This window comes from Rana temporaria, chromosome 4, assembly GCF_905171775.1.
Source record: "Rana temporaria chromosome 4, aRanTem1.1, whole genome shotgun sequence".
Lineage (NCBI taxonomy): Eukaryota > Metazoa > Chordata > Amphibia > Anura > Ranidae > Rana > Rana temporaria.
Window position 1 is genome coordinate 365,737,010 of NC_053492.1, and position 22,200 is coordinate 365,759,209.

Consider the following 22,200-nt stretch of genomic DNA (forward strand, 5'->3'; position numbering starts at 1 on the left):
CGGCTTCTCGCGCATAAACGTCAGAGCGTGACTACGAGCGAAGCCGAGCCTGGCCGAATGTACCCGAGTGTACTGCGCTCGGTATATGTCGGCACAGGCATTCAAACTTATTTTAAGGGGAAAAAAGTGCGCGGTATACGCAGATAAATATGGTAAGTGAAGGAGGACTGCACTAAGGTAATGGAAGCTATTTAGGAGAGAAAATGTACCTTTACAACCCCTTTTAGGTGCAGCAGAATTTTTTTTATAACCATGGCCAGATCTGTGCCTTGCCACAATTGTCTCTGCGCTCTTTCTGGCAGTTCCTTTGACCTCATGATTCTCATTTGCTCTGACATGCACTGTGAGCTGAAAGGCCACTTTCACACGGGACAGGGGAGGTGCCGTTGTGGTATAGCAGGGCGATTTTTTTTTTTTTTTTGCGCCGCTATACCGTCGTATTTACCGCGATATTCGGCCACTAGTGGTGCGGTTTTAACCCCTGTTAATGGCCGAAAAAGGGTTAATACCGCTCCTTCCCATTGAAATCAATGAGCAACCGCGGTAATGTGCCTCTGCAGAGGCGCATTATTGCGGATTCCCATTGATTTCAATGGGAAGGAGCAGTAAACACCCCGCTCCTATACCGCTGCAAAGATGCGGCTAGCAGGACTTTTGGAGCGGTCCTGCTAGCGCACTGCTTCAGTGTAAAAAGCCAAGGCTTTCACACTGAAGACTGCAGGGCGCGATTTTTTCAGGCGGTATAGCAGTGCTATTTTTAGCGCTAAACCACCTGAAAAACGTGTCGGTGTGAAGGGGGCCTAAGGACTTGTATAGACAGGTGTGTGGCTTTCCTAATCGAGTCCAATCAGTATAATCAAACACAGCTGGACTTAAATGAAGGTGTAGAACCATCTCAAGGATGATCAGAAGAAATGGACAGCACCTGAGTTGGCTCGTGGCTCCCAAACAAAATTGATGTTTTTTTTTTTTTTTGTTTTTTTTCACAAATAGCTTTCTTTTGGTGGTATTTGATCACCTCTGCTGGTTTTTATTTTTTGAACTATAAACAAAAATGGAGCGACAATTTTGAAAAAAAGCAATATTTTTTACGTTTTTGCTATAATAAATATCCCACAAAAATATTTTTGGTAAAAAAAATCGCAATGAGCGTTATAGCGTCTACAAAATAGGGGATAGTGTTATAGCATTTTGTATTCCTTTTTTTTTTTTTTTTTAAACTAGTAATGCCGGCGAACAGTGATTTTTTTTTTTTTTTTTATCGTGACTGCGACATTATGGCAGACACATCGGACACTTTTGACACATTTTTGGGACCAGTGTCATTTTGACAGCGATCAGTGCTATAAAAAATGACGCTGGCAGTGAAGGGGTTAACCACTAGGTAGAGCTGTAGGGGTTAAGTGTTCCCTAGGGAGTGATTCTTGCTGACAGGGGATGTGACCTTGCTGTGACACGTCATTTATCGTTGTTCCCGATGACAGGAATTTACACTAACATCCATCCGTTCGATCTCTCCGTGAGACGATCGCGGGTATGCCCGCAGCGATGTCCTTCTGCCTGCCCGTGCCATTCTGCAGATGTATATTTGTGTGCGCCAGGCGGCAAGCAGTTAATGAGGAAAGAAATTAACTTAAAGCGGAGGTTCACCCTCAAAATGAACTTTTTAGCTAACCTATCTCCAGCCTTAATAAAGGCTTGTAGCGTTGTCATTTTATTTTAAATGTGTACACTTACCTGTCTTCAGCCTCACTTCCGGGTCTTCTTCCTTGCGGGGAGTGGGCGTGTTGCTCCTTTTCCCCCGACAGGCTCTGCGCAATGTCTCCTGGGAGTGAGTGTTGATCCTCCCCAGGAGACGCTCTGTGCTCGAGGCATAGATGATTGACGTGCGGGTAAAGCGCGTCACGCCTTCACGAAAATATGCGAGGGGGACTCTGCTCTTTACGGCACCTGCTGTGTAGAGCTGACTGTGCAGGCGCGGTAAAGTGCCGAGTCCCATCTCGGATATTTTTGGAAGGCGTGATTTGCTTTACCCGCACGTCAATCATCTATGCCTCGTTTTAGGAACGCCTACTCCCCAGGGGAGCGAGAACCCGGAAGTCGGGTGAAAAGAACGAAAAAAAAACCCCATAAGTACAGCGAAAAATAAAATAAAATAATCCAGCATACTGTTGATGTCAGCAGTATGCTGGATGTAATGGTATATAGATGTTTTAGGGTAAACCCCCGCTTTTAAATGATTTTAGCAAATGGCTGCAATATAACAAAGAGTGAAACATTTAAGGGGGTCTGAATACTTTCCGTACCCTATGTGTGTGTATGTGTATATATATATAATGTGTGTGTGTGTGTGTGTGTGTGTGATGTGGATAATCTTGTCAATGTTTCATGTTTTCTTATCATATATTTACTTATGGGCAGCAATATATGCTCATAAGATTCAGTTTGTTTCCTACTTTGCCCTGCTACAGATCGGTTACTCTTAAAGCGGAGGTTCACCCATAGAGAACACATTTTCCCCCTAGATGGATGCTCGTTGTGTCTAGGGGAATCGGCTAGTTGTTTTAAAATATGAGCTGTACTTACCGTTTACGAGATGCATCTTCTCCGCCGCTTCCGGGTATGGGCTGCGGGACTGGGCGTTCCTTCTTGATTGACATTCTTCCGAGAGGCTTCCGACGGTCGCATCCATCGCGTCACGATTTTCCGAAAGAAGCCGAACGTCGGTGCGCAGTATAGAGCCGCACCGACGTTCCGCTTCTTTCGGCTACGAGTGACGCGATGGATGCGACCGTCGGAAGCCTCTCGGAAGATTGTCAATCAAGAAGGAACGCCCGCTCCCGAAGACCCATACCCGGAAGCGACGGAGAAGATGCATCTCGAAAACGGGTAAGTACAGCTCATATTTTAAAACAACTAGCCGATTCCCCTAGACCAAACAAGCAGGAATCTAAGGGGAAAAGGTAAAAAAATAAATAAATGGGTGAACTCCTGCTTTAATTAGTGTAGTTGTTAACCAGCCAGCTGAAATCGGTGCTTTTTATGTGTGTTATCGTAACTACTTCAGCCCCGGACCATATTGCTGGTCAATGACTGGGCCACTTTTTGCAATTTGGCACTGCCTCGCTTTAACTGACAATTGCACGGTCGTGGAACACACCTATCGGTCTCCTCTCACCTGACCTCCGGTGCATTTGTGTGTTTACATACACAGATCCACGCCCCTGCTGTTTTAGGCAATGGCGGGTGCCCGGTGGACATTGCGGTTCCTGAGTAACGTGGCGGGCGTGTGCCCCCTAGACAGCTGGGAAGCCGAGGACGTCATATGACGCCTTCCCAGGATGGGAGATCCCTCCTGCAGACGTCATTTTGACTATGGACGGGGAAGCAATTTTGTGAATGGGGAGATCCTATTTGAAGACGCACATGGGTGCCATTAAAGTGGATCAGAATATTAAGTCCTACTGGATCACTTCTTTTGCCGGTACAGGCAGTCCCCGGTTACAAACATCTGACTTGCAAACCTAAGGAGACAACCGGAAGTGAGAGGAAATCTACTCCTAGGAAGGGAATGTCACTCCTGTAAGAGTTATGGGAAAAAGTGTCTCCACTGAAGCTTTATCACCAATCATTTTGTGTTCACAACAACCCAACATTTCAAAATCCAATTGTCACAGGGACAAAGTGAGGTGACATCTTAACAGGGGCACAGACGGCAAAACAAATTCATTTTTTGTTTGTTTGTTTCATGGGGTGTTAATCCTTCCATATGCTATCCAAAAAGCCTTAAAAAATAGTTTTAGCTGGAGTTGCACTTAAAAAATATACCTGTTCCGACTTACAGATTCAACTTAAGAACAAACCTACAGTCCCTATCTTGTTTGTAACCCCGGGGGCTCCCTGTGTAGCTATACAACTCATTCAAAATAGGTGCTTATGCTGTTTAAAATCCAGTAATACATTGTCTCATCCTGCACCACCTGATGGTATAGGCCTATCTGCTGACAGTTTAAAGAATTGCTATTGTTCAGGGCCTCTGGGCTTCTGCAAAATGGCAGCCTCTGGCAACAAGAACACGGGGGGGGGGGGGGTCATTTACAACACACACTCATTTTGGTAGCATAATTATGTTAAATGTGTTTTTTTTGCTAAAGAACGTTCTTTACCATGTTGGGTAAAGTTGCACTTGAATTCTGTCAACAGCCCCCCTGCACCTGTTTTGCATGCAAAGAAAAGCCCATAAAAGACAGAACCTGCAAAAAAATCACGTGTGCTCAGGCACCCCTCCTGGTAAGAATGAGTCCCCAGACTTGTGTGCCTTGAGATTATGTAAAATTCTTAAGAATGTCTTGACTGAAAAAAGGTTAAACGCTGCCCTAAGGTATGTAAGAATATCTACAAATGACAATTGTCAGTCGGCTTGCAGTCATCTAGAAGTGGTTTGTTATTGAGTAGAGCCAGGCATGGCTATGTTAGATCAGATGGTACGGAGGCACAAAAAAGCAGTGAAAATGCCATCTGCCTGTAGATGAAAGCAAACTGCAGCAGCAGACGTGGCCGAATTTGAATAATGCCCTTGCTATAGGTTTAGGCTATTTATGCATCTCATGACATTGATGCTTGACTGAAAAACTCCCAGAGATCACAGCACACAATTCTGCCTTGTTGCTAGGACATTGCTAATAAACGTCAAGATGTTACTGTTCACCCCCCAACATGACAGGAGAGTACGCATGTGAAAAGGTTTGAATCGAAGCAAGAGCTCACTGAAGTTTTGGTGGAGGTGAACAGTAACACCTGAGAGCCTCTTAACGATGTCTTAGCAACAAGGCAGGAGGGGATGATGCGCTCTCTGGGAATTTTTTAGTCCAGCTTCATGAGGTAAGTACCTGGCCAACGCTTAGGCCTCATGCCTACGGACGTTTTTTACAGCCACTTTTATGAGCGTTTTTTGCAGCTTAAAAGCGCCTCTCCATATTGGCCTATGTCCTCATGCCCACCATGACGTTTTTGAGCTGTATATGGCATAGCTGTTTTTAAACTGCAAAAAAAACAGGGCCAGTGCGTTCTAAAGCTACAGTGTTGGAGCTGTAAAGACGTCAGACGCCGGCAAAAGGTGTTAAGCGCGATTTAACGAGGCGTAAACGCTGTGTTAAGCCTCGTCCGGCATTTTTCTCTATTCAAATTTAGTGGTCCTATGGGAGCCCATGGATTTGAATATAGGTCGCACCAGAAGTCAGATCAAGATGAATCTTGAAGGGGAACCCCACAAACATGTTAAAAAAATAAAGCGTGACGCCCCCCCCCCCCCCCCCGAAGACAATACCAGACCATTCGTTCTGGTATGGATCTTAAGGGGAAGCCCACAACAAAAAAATGGCATGGGGTTCCCCCAGGATCCATACCAGACCCTTAGAGAGCAGAGGAGCCCGGTAAAAGATGCCGGATAGACCCCCTAAGTCAGAAAAAGACCCCCAGAGCTGCCAAATTACTTTAAAAAACTGTCTAGTGTGTGTGTTTTTTTTTTTTTTTTTTTACGTGAATGAGTACCCCATACTCATTCACATAGGGTGAATGGAAGGGGGCTCCCGGATTCCGATAGGCCCCCCCCACCAGACACCGACAACAAACGGCCAGGGTTGACGTGAAGAGGCCCTTGTCCTCATCAACATGGGGACAAGGTGCTTTGGGGGGGGGGGGGGTGTGAATGGTTTGGTATTATTTTGGGGGGGGGGGGGGGACTTAACGCAATTTTATTTATTTTTGGTAAAGGTGAACTTGCATTTGAGGGATAGTTAGATTAAATCGGAGGTCCGGCTTTTGAAAAAAAAAAAACTAAAAATTGGCATGGTTTTGGTAAATCTGAAGACAAAAATATTCAGAAAACCGAATGGTGTGTGGGGTCTTGGGCTTGACTATACATTATACAATTATCTTATTCAGTTTCCTTTTTAGATTTACCTTCAGCAATGTCTTGCAAGGGCTTGCCTGATTGCATACAGATTGAACGTGTTTAGATTTGACCTCCATATATGGTTTTGGTAAATCCTAAAAGAAAATTGTATAATGTAAAGCCAGCCTTACTGTTGTACGTGTGTGTGTGTGTGTGGGTGTGGGGGGGGGGGGTTCCTCTCTTCTGCGCACAGGCTGAATGAAATCTAATACAGTACTTGTATTTTTCGCTGGCTTTATTCAAAGTAGAAAGACATTGTAGAAATAACAAAATATTGATTTCTTTGCATCTGTTGTTGCATATCGTTAATAACTAAAAAAAATATCAACCTGAGTCTGTAATGTATGTGCTTTTTTTTTTTTTTTTTTTTTATATGATTGCCTGCATATTAATACTACAGTGTTCAGTGAACATAAAAATTTGGCACTAAATAAATTCCAGTTTATTGTACTAATCAACTCCACAAGATGAAACAACTTTTTAATATGTAAACTAGGGTTGTACCGCTACGGAGCATTTGCAAGAGCGCCCCCCCCCCCCCATGACTTTCAGCTACTTTATTGAAAACCACATAGCATAGCCACATACAGGTGATAAGCGAAAAATTTGAATATCGTTCAAAAGTTCATTTATTTCACTAATGCAACTTAAAAGGTGAAACTAATATATGAGATAAACTCATTAAATGCAAAGCAAGATAGTTCAAGCCGTGATTTGGATGACATGGCTCCCCAAATCAACAGACTGTGGAAACTTCACACTGAACTTCAAGCATCTTGCAGTGTGTGCCTCTCCATTCTTCCTCCATACTCTGGGTCCTTGGTTTCCAAATGAGATGCAAAATTTGCTCTCATCAACAAAGAGGACTTTGGAACACTGAGCAACAGACCAGGTCTGTTTTTCTTTAGCCCAGGTAAGACGCCTCTGACGTTGTTTGTTGTTCAGGAGTGGCTTGACAAGAGGAATACGACATTTGAAGCCCATGTCCAGGATCTGTCTGTGTGGGGTGGCTCTTGATGCACTGACTCCAGCCTCAGTCCACTCCTTGTGAAAGTCCCCAACACTTTTGAATGGCCTTTTCCTGACAATCCTCTCCAGGCTGCGGTCATCCCTGCTGCTTGTGCACCTTTTTCTTCCACACTTTACATTAATGTGCTTTGGGAACATTCAACTTTTTTTGCAATTACCTGTCGAGGCTTTCCCTCCTTATGGAGGGTGCCAGTGATGGTTTTCTGCACAACTGTCAGGTCAGCAGTCTTTCCCATGATTGTGATTCCTACTGAACCAGACCGAGAGACCATTTAAAGGCTCAGGACCCTTTGCAGGTGTTTTGGCTTAATTAGCTGATTACAGTGGGACACTTTGAGCCTAGAATATTGTACCTTTTCACAATATTCAAATTTTCTGAGATTGTGGATTTGTGGTTTTCATGAGCTGCAAGCCTTAATCATCACAATTATGACAAATCACGGCTTGAACTATCTTGCTTTGCATGTAATGAGTCTATCTCGTATATTAGTTTCACCTTTTAAGTTACATTCGTTAATTTTGCACGATATTCAAATTTTCCGAGTATCGCCTGTATATGCACTATTCGAATCTCGGCTGGTTCAGCATGGACCGTCCGAGATTTTAACCGTTAATGGGCAGGCTAAATGTGCCAAGTTGATCACTCAACTTGGGTATGACCAGCCTGCCGGATTCTCTTATTATTATCACTAGCTGCTTCTGTAACAGTTGGCAATAATCATTGTTTTCCCGGAGGGGACGGTATCCCCTGAGCTGTATTATGCACTGAAATTGAGAGATGTCTGTGCTCAGATACTTTGGGGGGGGGGGGGGGGGGGTCATATACAGTCTTCTAGGAATATATAAAAGTGTATTTCAGTACATGTTCAAGCTGGCCAATTGTGTCAAATTGATCCTTCTCTGACGAGTCCCTGCTCTACTTTGTAGATGGCCAAATACTTAGAGGTATCTGAATGAGTCACTACTGACAGCTTTTCAGGACTCCCAAGAGATGATTGGTGATGGAGGAGAGCTATACAGCCTGTGATTGACAGCCACAGCTGCTGTCTCTTCCCTCCCATCGGGGCTCAGATCCTCACTTCGCTCTGCAGTATTAGACCTCAGATCCCCACTCCCTGCTTTTTTTTTTTTTTTTAAAGCTGAGAGATGCTGTGTAAATTGTGTTGTAGAAGGCTGTAGAGAACAGAGGGCTTCAGATAAAGTTACAGCTTATGTAAGAGGATTTGTTTCATCTTCATATCACCTGATGCTAGTCACTTCATTGTTTACATGTAAGGGTTTTCAACTACTTTTAACCCATTGTTACTGTATAGTGATGTTTTTGTATTTTTTTTTTAATCTTACTGTAGATGCAGCATTGGTCTGATGCTGCCTCCACCGTGGGAAGTATGATTTAAAAAAAAATATATAAAAATTAAACCCATACTTCCCTCATGTTACTTCTGCAAAGCTCAGGGAGGAGAGCTCATTGGAAGGAAGGGGGACACCCCCTTCACACAGTAACAGAGCAGAAGCTGTCAATCAGCTGGAGGTCCCTTCTGTCACTTTTTTTTTTTATTTTTTATTTTTTTTGGTGTCAAAATTTGTCACAAGTGATTCATGATGCAGATAGCAGAGGAACAAATCGGCAGACAAGTGACACTTGGTGCTCTGGATTGAGACAGGTATACACTATAGAGGGATATGCTTTGTTCATGTTGGATGTCTGACTACCTTCCGCTCGCCATAGAGATAAAAAAAATGACCAGAATCCCCCTCCATTCTGGGAAGATGTCCTATGTGTCACCGCTCTCATGCGGCGATCACAGGCATGCTGTGTACCCCGATCTCGGTAAAGGGCTGATGATGCTTCTCTTTACCCATGTGATTTGAAGTGTCCAATCGCAGCCTATCGCATGTCAACATGGATGTGCCGTTTATCGGTGCTCCTTACCTTACACTGACGGTGTGTGTGTGAGGAGAGCTGATCAGCGCATCTCGTCGCAGGGGAGACCTGTACAGGTAATCGGGGCACTGATCATTAGTGCAGTACCCAGGAGTGATGCCAGCCAGTGCTGGGTTTCGTGTGCCACCCCTCTTTGCAGCATATTGGTGCCTCCTCATCAGTGCCGCTTGTTTGTGTTTTTACATCTTGATGTTTAAATCTCTAAAATATTTGATCATTTTTAATTTAAAAATCATTGCTACTCTTTTCAGCTGCTACACTGTCTTCTATTATGTTAATGAAAGTATCTTCTATCAAAAACTGTAATTGTTCTTTGTTGCAAACAGAAAATAAAATGCAAATAAAAAATGTTTCAAAATTGGTTTTTATTAGTTATGCTATATGGACTTTTTTTTTTTTTTCAACATAACTGACGTCTCTATTTTAATTCTACAGTTTTTAAATGTTGATTGGAACTATAACTTTTAGTGTGTTCGGTTTATCTTTCCAGCATGATACATGCCTTTTCTTTTGTCTTCAGCTAATGATGTGACTGGACTTCGAGAGTCTGAAGAAAAGTTAAAGCAGCAACAACAAGATTCTGCTCGGAGGGAGAACATATTGGTGATGAGGCTGGCCACTAAGGAACAGGAGATGCAAGAATGCACAGTTAGTAATTTGATATAACATTTTGATCAGTGGTTAAATTTGTAATCCCACATCTATAAATACCAAGTTATACGTTGATTTAACTGGACCGAAGTGGCATGGATAAGCTGCCACTTTACAAAACAAGTCCGGTTGAATGTGACTAATTTATTACTAGCTGGGTTATAAGTAAAATTTGTTTGTAGCTACAAACATATCGTACAGTGCTGTGAAGCATATTTGCTGTGCTTTATTGTAAAATCTATTCTTGTATTTATTTTAATGAAACTCCTTCCCTGTATTTCAAGTACTTGTTTAGTGCTGTCAATTTACGCAGTGCTTTACATATACATTGTACATTCACATCAGTCCCTACCCTCAAGGAGCTTACACGCTGAGGTCCCTAACCCACATTCATACATACTATGGACAATTTAGACAGGATCCAATTAACCTACCAGCATGTTTTTGGAGTGTGGGAGGAAACCCACGCAGGCACAGCGAGAACATGAAAAGGGAGGAAGGTAGTGTCGTGGTTGGCATTCGAACCAGCCATGCTTTTTACTGCTAGGCGAAAGTGCTACCCACTACACCACTGTGCTGCCCTATACAAACTTTATTTTCATCTACTCTGTTTTCTCTTGCTTATCTTAATGCTATGTTGATCTTTTCAGTGTTCATTTCATCCTTTTTAAAACAAACAGGTCAGACTAGAAATGAGAGCTGCTACGTGATCCAGGGCTGTCATACCCCTTCTTAAATCTTTACTATTTAGTAAGGAACTGATCTGGAATGAACATCTTGGAGGAAATATGTGCTGATCGAGTGGCAGGACCCCATCTGCACATGCTTATTTCAGAACGAAGGCTCACTATGCACACTAGCTTGGAAAAAAAACACTGAAGTGAAGCCTTAACACTGAGCGGAAAAATAAAAATGCCTCTAGACAACCTAATGTGCTTGGACAAATAAAAGAACATTGGTTGCTTCTACTGTACAAGCAAAACGCACAACTTTTTTTTTTTTTTTAAGGCTAGGGTGTATGGAGCCTAAAGCTGGCCATGCCATTAACTAGTAAATTTCCGATCATTAGTACAAAAATTCTCTTTGGTATGTTCAATGACTTGGCGAATGTCATTTTGAAACTGTTTAACATTTTTCTTTTAACATTTAATTTTGGAATGAATTGACTTTTAATAATGAAAACGACATTCAGTGTGTTAAAAATGTTGGTTTTGATTTTATTTTCTGTTCGCTGTGGTTGAAAACGAATGTTTGTTTGACCCCACTAACAAATGAAAATTTCCTGATAACTTTACTAGTATATTGTCAGCTTAAGAGGTGAAATGTTAGTAAAGATACCAGCCCCCATAACCCGCACCATTCAAAGACAAATAATCCGTGGTAAGACCCCTTTCACACTGGGGCGTTTTTTCAGGCGCTTTGGCGTAAAAAAAAAAGCTCCTGTAAAGCACCTGAAAAAAGACTCATCTGCAATTCCAATGTGAAAGCCTGAGTGCTTTCAGAAAACTTTCACACTGCCAGCGCCCGAAAAACGCTGGTAAAGCTCCGCTAAGACCCCTTTCGCACTGGGGCATTTTTCAGATGCTTTGGCGTTAAAAAAAAAAAAAAAAAAAAAAAAGCGCCTCAATGGGAAGGGGCGCTTTAGGAGCGATGTATTCAGACGCCGGGTAGTCTGCTTTGAATATTTCAGTAACTGCTGATCTGTCATTTTTTATTTTCATTTATTTTTTCTTCAGTCTCTAAGCCCAGGTTTACACTGGGCTGCGGAAGTGAAGCCGAAATCGCAATTAGTAGTACAAAAACTGCTTTTTGAAATCGGCGCAGCACCACAGATGGGGCGTAGCACCGATTAGGACGGTGTCACTGACGGCAAAGACATGTCAAATCGCAGCAGTGTGAACCAGGGCTAAGTGCGACAACGCATCTGCGATTTCAAAAAGTAGTTCCTGTACTACTTTTTGCGATTTCAGGCCGCGATTGACATTAAATTGCGGCCAAAATCGCGGCCGCAAAATCGCGCATTTGAATTTGCAGCAGTGTGAACCTAGGCTGAATGCTACTTTAAAATTGAAACAAAATATATACAGTGAACTGTATTTGTACAGGCATTAATGCCATATGGATGAGGGGTCTCGGAGAATGGCCCAGACTGGTTTGAGTTGACAGGCTGTACTAATAGTAGGTGAAGGCCAAGACGTTCTAAAAGGCATACCACCAGCAGATCTGCCTGCACAGTGGGTAATCTGTCCCCTGATCGCTGCTGAGCAGGCGGTTGACAGGTCTGGTGTCTTATGCAGAGCGGACACTAACACAGCACGCTTTCCTCTATGGGTGGTTGGATGGTAACGGGACCGCCCATCTGTTAGTGGATAGGATCAAATGTCAGCAAGTGTTAATGGACACATGTCCCTTTGACATCCACTGCGTCATAGAGGGCAATGGATGGTCCTCCTAAAAAAAAAAAAAAAAAATGGACAAGCGGACCTGATCGATTCACCTGTGTGAAAAGGGGTCCAAAACTGTTTGTCCCAAGCAGGTGTAAATTCATTAAGGCTTCATTCAACAGGCATACTGGACAGAATGAGTTCTCTAGAATGCATGGGGCGGTCCATTTAGTCGCCTGCCTGTCACTTATTTCAAAGCTCTCTCTGCACAAAACACCTATGTTTTCCAGGTCACTGAAGACGACCCTTCACAGGGGTCCATGGATTGCTATGCCTGCATGAATCGGGCCTTATGGGCCCATACACACAATCCAAAAATCAGATGGAAAAATACCGCTTTCGTCATGATCGTATGATCATGTCGTCATTGGTACAGAGCTTTTGAGAGCAAATCACAACAGTTCATCCTATTTATTATTAGATCGGGTAAGCACAAAGATTTTTCTCGTATGATGCCAGATCGTATGATTTTTTGTTTAGTCTGTACAGTTGTTGTTAGAAAAAAAAAAAAAAAAAAAAAGCCAACACAAGACATCACTTCCGATTTTTTATTTTTCTGTTGTACGATAATTTATGTAATCTATTAAATTTCTACTTGTGACTCGTAAACGAAAAAGTCAGACGATCTGTCATTCGGTTTTCAGATTGTGTGTACGGGCATTACTTTTGACTAACAAACTAGGTCTGCTGTAAGTCTGTTCCAAGCATCAAATTCTCTTGGTAAAATGCTTTCTTAAGCCTCATGCATACGATCAGACTTCCGTCTGATTTTTTTTCCCTTGGATTTTTGTCCGAAGGGGCATTGGCCGTGAACTTTGGTATGCATACACACGGCAGAACATTTTATAGCCAACAAGATCACGTGGTTTTTCAGCTCTTTACCGCCACCCTTTGGGCAACTTCTGCTATTGTTGTCTGATGTTTAGCATTGGTTCTGAGCATGCGTGTTTGTACTTTGGATTTTAGTCTGATGGACTTGTGTACACACGGTCGGATAATCCAACATAACACATTTTGTTGTTGGAAAGTTTGAGAGCATGCACAGCGAACACTTGTTCGTGGAAATTTCGACAACAATTGTCCGATGGCGCATTAGACTGTCAGCTCGTCCGATTAAAACACGTCCATCCGGACCGTTGTTGGAAAAGTCAGATCGTGTGTATGGGCCTTAAAATTTGCGTTGAACTTTCCTCCTGTAGCCTTGACGTTGTGTCCCTGTGTTCTTGATATTTGCTTTATGTTGAAAATACTACCCTCTTGGACCTTATTCACACCCTTTAATTTATTTAAAGGCTTTTTGTCATGTCCACCCCTTTCCCTTCTTTCCTCAAGACTGTATGTTTGTTTTAAATTTTCAGAACCATACCTAGCCCTGTGCACCACTAGTGACTGGGGTCTGTTTTGATTAAGCCAACTGCATTTCCACTGATCCATGAGAGTAGAGACTTGGCTTTTATGACTTTTTTTATGAGATCATTGTGGAACCGTGTCATACATTGCTGGAATTAAATAGGCCTGGTCCAGAATGTGTAATATAGTTAAAAAATAATCCAATCGGCTCTCAGGGAAAACATGCTGCTTTTGGGTCAGCAAGTTTTTTTTTTTTTTTTTTTTTTTTTTTTCTGAGGATGATTGTTCCTTCCGTCCCAACATATAATTTTTTTTGTCGGCTTGCAAAGCTTGTTAACTATCCTACAAACATTAATGGATGTGACAAACGGCTATCCACAGTTTGATTTCTAGTATCAGAATCTTTAACTGTGATAACTATATTAATTCAGAACAGTCACTCTTCCAGTAGAACATAACTATTGGGAAACTTGCCCTCGTGTTCCACCTGAGCTTTTTGTCAGCAGTTCTCTGCTTGCCATTGTAGACTTCAGATGGTCGCCTAATGAAGCAGAATTGGCTACCTGTGCTACCTCGATGAGCTTTATGCTTGGTACAAACTATCAGAAAATTGGATGACAAAAATCGCATTTAAATAATATGGCGGCGATCAGCAACTTATAGTGACGTTCCAGCGGACACCAAGTGACCCTTTTTGGGGGGGGGGGGGGGGGAAATCACTGACACCAATGCAAAGATCTAAGCAATTTTGAATTGTCATTTTGCAGAGGGCAGTGAAAGTTGTCCTTGAAAGACGAATTGAAGAGTTGGCAGCCCAGGTTTTAGATTTTGGCCTGAATGACGGTCAAATATTTTGAAACTGTTGGAAACATTTAAAAAAATGGAAGAGAATATCATTTATATACGCTCCACCATTCCTTTGGATCAGTGTATTTTTATTTTTTATTTAAAAAAAAAAAAAAAATAGGGAAGAGTTTCTTTTAAGATTTCTTTGGAAATATTATTTTGTGTATACGACTGCAGATGCGTGTTTAATGCTGGAACCCTGGGGACACAAATTTAATTGAAATATATTCCTAGCAGCAAAAAAATGTATAAATTCACTTTGTGTGTGCCAAATGCCTTTGGTAAGCCCAGTTATTACTTTGCAGATGTTTCAGTGGCGTCACTATGCTGCACATTAGACTGCCAGCAGAAAACTACAAAGTGGACAAAAGACTGCTTTAAAGTGGTTGTAAACCAATAAAAAAAAAAAAAACCTGCAAGACAAAGGCACAATGAGCTAGTATACATAGCAGACTAGCTCATTATGAATTGCCTCACATCGAGGCCCCCGCAGCGGTCCTCGTACTCCCTTCCGGCCGATGACCTATCTCCAGGGGTTACTTCCTGGTATCGCGGCTCCGGCGCTGTGATTGGCCGGAGCCTTGATGAATGCATGGGTGCCCCCGGTAACGGCACACTGACTGAAGCAATGGCACATAGGTGCCATTGATTCAGTTTGCTTTAGTGCGCATGTGCCGATGACATCGGCACATGCAGAGGACAGGGATATCTCCTAAACCGTGTAGGTATAGGAGATATCCTGGGTATGCTACAAGTAAGCCTATAATAAGGCTTACCTGTAGCTAAAGTGTTTACAACTACTTTCTTGTTAAAAGCGAAACCAAAAGTCCCCAAGTGTTAAACCAGGTGTAGGCAACCTCGGCCCTACAGTTGTGGTGAAAACTACAAATCCCATCATGCCTCTGCCCCTAGGAGTCGTGATTGTTGGGCCTCATGCACACTGGACATATAATTATTTTTTTTAAGTTTTTCCAGCAACTGTTTTTTGCAGTAGACCTTTTTTTCTACAGTCATTAAACTCCTTCATGTTATCCTGTGTCCGTGCGCACACAGGCTGTTATCGGCAGTTTTGGGCAGTGACGTTTTTTGAGCAGTGACGTTTTTTGAGCAGTAAAAAAAACCTAGTTGGTTCTCAGAGACGTGTTGAAGCTGTAAAAATGCTCCAATGGCAATAAACGCTCAAAAACATCACTCGCCAGCGTTTTTTAATGTTTTTGATCCATTAAAAAAGAAAAAAAAAAGTGCTAAAAAAAAAAACGCTATTGCAAAGCTACTGGTGTCTTTTTATATTGATTGTTTTAATATGAGGCCTAAGGGTCTTGCAATGTCTCATGGGACTTGTAGATTCAAAACAGCTGGAGGGCTGAGGTTGCCTACCCCTTTGCTAAACCATGGATCATTAGAAGGAAAGTCAAATCATTGGTGAATGGTCAACAGAACCCAGTGCAGCTGACAGACATCTGGAAATGTAGTGTGTGTGATCCACTTGCTACAGGTGGAACAAAGAGCTCAAAAGACTTTGATAAAGCGCATGAAACACATAGTCACGACAACCACCCGGCCTGCATTCCACGCTGGTTCTGTTCTCTTCCCCTTCTATCTTTGGCAGGAACCACCCATCATCTATGCGAGCACCTTCTACCCACAGTGCGGCTCTTTCTGCTTTCGGCTCTGTGCTCAAGCTGCCCAGGTCAACGGATCCTTCACCACAGTGTCGGATCCATTGCAACAGCACGCTTATTCAGGCTGTCGGCAGCCACACTACATTCGATGGTTCGCGGCACCTTGAGCGGTTTGTTGTCTTGTCGTTCCACCTGCAGCAAGTGATCCCCCACACGCTTTCCTTTTGGATTTCATCTGGGATGGCATGCTCATTGGCGCCCCCTGTGCCCCACTGCTGGCACATTGGGTGTCGTTGGCTCTGCACTGCAATGGAGACATGCAGTGGTATCGTAGGCTCTCCATTTTTCACCTTGTATTGGTACTTCATTCATTGCGTATAAAAACATATGAATAAATACATTTGTTTTTATTTACTTTGGGCCCTCTTAACTTTACAATCGCTGACTTCCAATTCAGTTTTTGTTAAAAGGAAAATTTCAAACTGGGTTAGTGCACCAATTTGGAAGAAATGCATAAAGCATACCGAGATTCCAGTAAACCGTACACGTGCCTCTTGTATTTCAACAGTATATCCTTATCTGGCAGTTCAACATTAAAACAATCTGCAAAGTAAAATAAAAAAAAGCAGTCTATCAAATATGTACTCCTTGTATATTTTTAGTCCTTTTGCATATGCAACATTTTGCTAATTGGACCATTTTGTGTTGGAGGAATTACGGGTATGGATAGTTCATACATGGTTACATTATTCTAGCTTGGACCACTGTAACCATTTCATAAACCATACATAGCGGATGCCCCTGGAAGCTGGAAATCACTGAAGCATACACTTTGATCTCTACTAGCTTCTAGGTCCCACACAGAGTGGATGTCCTGCTGCCTTCTGAACACAGGAGGTTGCCTGCCTGGCATAGGCACGATTCAGAGAATGCATTGCCATTCCTAGAGGAAGTAAACCCTGATGGGTTTTACTTCCTATTTTGCTCCCTGCAAAGTCTGCCAATTAATGCGACTTACCTGCAAACTAATTCAGCGTTGTCCCCTGTGCAGGCGGCGTCCATCTTCTCGCCCCTCTTCCTTCCGAGGCCGCAGACTCCGGCTCTGTGATTCGCTAGAGCTGTATGACCTCACTCCCGCTTATGCTGGAAACTGCACAGTCCAGCGGCACGACATGACATTGCTTCAGTGAGCGTGTGCCGATGTTTTCGGCAGATACAGGGGATATCTCCTAAATCGTGCAGGTTTGGGAGTTATCCAGGGTGGCTACTGGTAAGCCTTATTATAGGCTTACCTGTAGCAAAAAGTGGTATGTAAGGGTTTACAACCACTTTAATTATTGCAAAGCCTTCTCTGATTGGACAAGGTGGGATGTGACCTCATCCAATAAGAGAACACTTGGCATTCAATCAGAAGATGCTGAGCAGCTGGCCTCCTGTGTTCAGAATGGACTTGGAAGCTTGTAGCTATGTCTTCAGAGTATTGCTCCAAGCTAGTTCAGTGTAAATAGATTACACACACAAAACCAATTCTCCTGCATCAGTTGTACCTATCAGCGGTCTTCTCTTTTCTACATCCATTCAAAATACAGAATTTATACAGCACATCTGTTCATTAAAAAGGAGGTGCAGAACTGAAATGACTCTGCAGAGCTCAGTGAGGAGAGCGCTTTAATTGCTGGTTGAAGGGAAGAGGCACACAAGAACAGAGCTGAGGCTGTCAATCAGCCGGAGCTCCCTCCCCTGTTAAGTTTTCCTGAGATCAAGAGGAAAAAACTGACTAAAGTGACATGCTAAGAGGAACAAAAAAATGGAGACAAATATGACACTTGGGGGTTGATTTACTAAAACTGGAGAGTGCAAAATCTGGTGTAGCTGTGCATGGTAGCCAATCTGCTTCTAACTTCAGCTTATTCAGTTAAGCTTTGACCATAAAACCTGAAAGCTGGTTGTTTTTTTATGCAGAGCTGCACCAGATTTTACACACTTTGTTCATATTTTATGTAAATGGGTTATCAACCAGCTTCTTGAGTCTTTTTATCTTGTTGCAGTCTTGGCATGCTAGTAATTTTCACTTTGAATTCTCTGCAGAACCAGATTCAGCACCTCAAACAAGTGCAGCAGCCCAGCGTTGCCCAGCTGAGAACTACTATGGTTGACCCGGCTATCAACTTGTTTTTCCTCAAAATGAAAGCCGAACTGGAACAGACTAAAGACAAACTGGAACAAGCCCAAAATGAACTGAGTGCCTGGAAATTTACGCCTGATAGGTAAACAAACCAAATACTTCCCAGTCAAGACTTCCCTGACAATCCCACTGCGAGAATACTATGGTGGGATGGCAAAGTACTCGTTTTGCACACCAAGACTCAGACTCTTGTGAGCCAAAAAAAAGCACCTTTCTTACATTATCCAGCTTATATTGCTTAATGTAAAACTTATCAGATGAACCTTGTATTTCAGCTTTTTATTTTCCTCCCCTCATTTGCTTCAGAGGCCTGAGAGCGTCGGACTATTCCGAAGAAGCAGCCACATCCAGCAGTGTCCCCAGTTCTAGAACACTTAGACACTTGCAGAAATGGTTCTGAGTGAAGAAAATACAGGGGGAAAAGAAGTCTTATGTGTCTGGCACATTGTGTCAGAAGCCATTTTATGGAGGAGAGAACCTAGTATTTTTTCTTTTCTTTTTGGCATAAATTTCATGAGTTGAACATGCTAAATCCCCATAAAAGGTTTTTAAAGGTGGAAATTTCCTTACGTTTACCTTGAGCCTAGTGACTTCTAGACATTTTAAGGCCGTATTTCCATTTAAGACTCTGGACTCCATGATTGTTCAATGAACTGTTGAGCCCAATCAAATGATGATTTTTTATTTTTGTTTTAATAGGGGTTGTTTTGTAGTAGCCTTTGGTGCATAAATGTGATCATCACACTAGTGTAGTGCATGCATTTGCTCTACCAGCCAGTTTGTTTTTTTGTTTCTCCTATACAGCTGGTAATTTAGTTTTCTTCAAACACACTTTTGGTTTATTCAGTGGACTTTCAGTTTAAAAAAAACAAAGTGTGCATTTTTTGGGGAAGGTGATATAATCACTTTCATTGTTACAAAGTTTAAGACCTGAAAATACAAGTTTTTTTGGCTCTTCTGTCAGTACTAGACATTTTATACTGTAGATTTGAAGAGCATGCCACATACTTTAATTTTCAGGCTTGTTGATAATGACTATTCATGTTAATTTGCCTGCATTTTAAGCCCTTTTTTTTATTTTTTATTTTTTTTTATTTTTTTTCATACCTTTTACTATGCACTTTTGGTAAAAATCTGAAGTTCCCCTTTTTGAACAAACAAGACATTTTTTTATTTTTTTATAGTAAAAATATTTCCATTTTGGAAATAATCCATAAACGGGGACTTTAAAAAAACAAACCCAAAGGAACAATGTCTGTAGACATTTCTATTGAATTAGATCTTCTGTGAAGATGTTGAGGTACATGAGATTTGTGTTATTTACGTATAACCAGTAACCGCAGTCTTTTCATAGGTTCTGTTTGCATTGATTGTCCTTTTTGCTTAACCATGATGTGGGAAATAGTAATATATTTATATTTTTTGGCATGTAAACAGTTTAAATACTATTTTTGATAATCAGGTAAGTGAGTTCAGAACCTGCTGTACTCCGTACATGTAGTCCACGTTATGAATACGTTTAGCAGGTTGCAGAAATGTAAAAAAAAAATTGGCTTTCTAAAGCAAAACTGTTGTGTTTTTTTAATTACAATAGGTTATTTTTTTTTCAATGAAACTGTTGAAGTGACTGCTAATGTGACAGTGCAAATATTGTGTTTCCTGTTTAATTACATTAACCCAGAAAAGTTTAAATAAATTAATTTGGATGCAGTTTTTTGGCTACCTATTGACATATGTTGTAAAATTTACTTTTTAAAACAAGTTAAAGTTCAAGATAATTGGCCTCCATCCTTTGATAAAAGCTATCAACTTTGAATCCTCTTGTGATTTTGGGATCTCTGTTGACAAGACAAGGTTGTTCAGGCGTTGCCAAGGTCTGCACATTCTTTGCGTCCTTTCTTAATCTCTTTCATCCTTTTTGTATGTTCTGAAAAATATAGCAGGATGATTTGAGATTACATTGCGTTTAAAGCAGAGTTGTCTTTCGTGGGAGTTTCTGAGAGAACAGGTGATTCAACTTGCCAGCTTTTATCAAACCCAGAAATATCAGGTTTGGTTTGCCAGACCCCTCAATTCTGGGTGAGAACAAACATATTATAATGGTACATATACAAAGAGGGATGTGTAAAGAACTTAACTTGTATTATTATCCTTTAATAGTGGGAAACAATGGGAGGGTGCATCTTGGATGAATTTTTCAAGGGTTGGTATTTTAACAGTCAACTAAAAATCTTTCACTTGGTGCCTTATTTTCCATCAGTTTTCTATAGGTTTAATTCAGTTGCAGCATTTTTTTTTTATGTTTATCCGTTTTGGTAAGTGAAGTATGGTTGACAGGTGGTCTTAATGATCTGTAAGTTATGGGACACGTATACTCTTCAAATTTATTCTCAAAACGTTGTATTTGTCTCACATTTAGTGTTTTGTTCTCAAAGTTGAAGTATTTCAAACGTTCGCAAAATGTACAGTATATAGTTTACTTTTGTAAAGTGATAAATGCCACATGATCTGTCAAGAAAACTTAAATGTTTGTCTAACAATGTGATTGATGTGGATCTTGAACGGCCAGAGAATTTGACTGGCTATTGTGCCTATAAAACAGAACGGGAAATGGAAGTCCTCTCAAACAAGTAAGTTGTATTTTATGGTTCATGTCTGATTACTTAGTAGAAGTTTGTATGTTCAGTCCTGTATATAGAGAGATAGACGGGGATTTATCGCTATCTGGTATGTGCACAATATGAAATCTAATATATTGAAGGATAATGTCACTTATATTTTTATCAGCTTTTGTCTATGTTTGTAGATGCAATATTATGATTTTTTTTAAAATGCAATCCCCAGTGCCATCCCTACATTTACATGAGCTGCAATTATTGAAGTTATGCCGCTCACTCCTAGTTTGCAGCTGGTGGCTAAGCTTTGGGTCAGCTGAATAATCAGCGATCCTGTATAGAATCTGCCTCCCTGTCTACAAGCTGCTCACTAGTGTTGGTTGGGAATGATACCTCTAGGAACTGGGGTTCACATATTTCAAGGAATATCATAATGATTTACAGATCGTATTTTACATAATGTGATCCTTGCCTGAAAATGTAAGGTTTGCTGATCTTGCAGAGCCCATTTTTCCTAATGTGAAAGCAAAATAAAAAATGTAGAAAACAAATTGAAAAACAACTTTGCATTAAGGCTCGTACACACGGTACGAAAATCAGAAGGGAAAAGTCTGAAGACGAGCTGTCTGCGGTTTTTCGGATCGTTGGTAGAGTGCATTCGACAGACAATTTGACTTTTACATCAGACAAAAGCTGAATGTGCGGGCTTATTAAACTTTTGTCTGAGAACTCGACATCTGATTTTTGGATGGCCAGTACAGAAATCTGTCGCACAAGTCGAAAGTATAACCACGCATGCTCGGAATCGAGGAAAGGCTGGGAAGAGTTCAGTCTTGTAAACGACTGTTCGTAATCTAGAATTGACATTCGTGACGTGGCAATTGATTAAATGTCAAAATTTGCATCTTCTTTAATAGGATAATAATGAAGCTGCTTTGCATGAAGTTATGCCAAACGTATTTTAAAAGGCATTTGTTTTGTACGATCTGAAAATCGCAAATCAACGCTCACCAAACTTCTACTAACCTGAAGTTAGCAGAAGGGGCCCAAAGGGGTGGCGCTTGAGAAATGAACTTCCTCCTTATACTCTCATAGTACGTCACTACATTCGTGTTTGTCAAACGACAATTTGCGGATAGTTGGTATGATAGAAAAAATCTTGCACATGCTTTTTTGACAAAAATAAGACGTTCGGTCATCCAACAATCCAACCGTGTGTACGAGGCTTTACTCTTCAGCTTCCAGCATGTTTCTCTAGGTGAGGGTGATGTCACTGACCCTTCCTCCAGAATCTTAGGAAAGCTGAGGATACCAAATCCTTTGAGAAGCCACAGTGCTTGGACATCATCTAGTGAGATTTGGATCCTTGGCTTTTCCAAGATCCAATGAGAAGACTCGGGGGGTATTTACTAAAACTGGAGCTGCTGTGCATAGTAACTAAACTTTTTGTTCTGTTGAAGCGGTATATACTGTGTTAGATGCACTAGCGGATTATGGACTTGACTAACAAATTAAAACCAAACTCCAGCTAACACTTTTTAAGCAGCTACAGCAACATAT

The 22,200-nt window shown here is 41.5% G+C and overlaps 1 protein-coding gene across 2 annotated transcripts in view; it reads left to right on the forward strand.

Moving 5' to 3' along the window:
• LOC120937574 (WT1 associated protein) overlaps positions 1-22,200 on the forward strand; it is an 86,593-nt gene that overhangs the window by 31,562 nt on the left and 32,831 nt on the right. For both annotated transcript variants that reach the window (XM_040350912.1, XM_040350913.1), the window contains 2 exons: positions 9,448-9,575; positions 17,929-18,107. In XM_040350912.1, the coding sequence (XP_040206846.1) occupies positions 9,448-9,575; positions 17,929-18,107 (307 nt within the window). The remainder of the gene's footprint in view (positions 1-9,447; positions 9,576-17,928; positions 18,108-22,200) is intronic.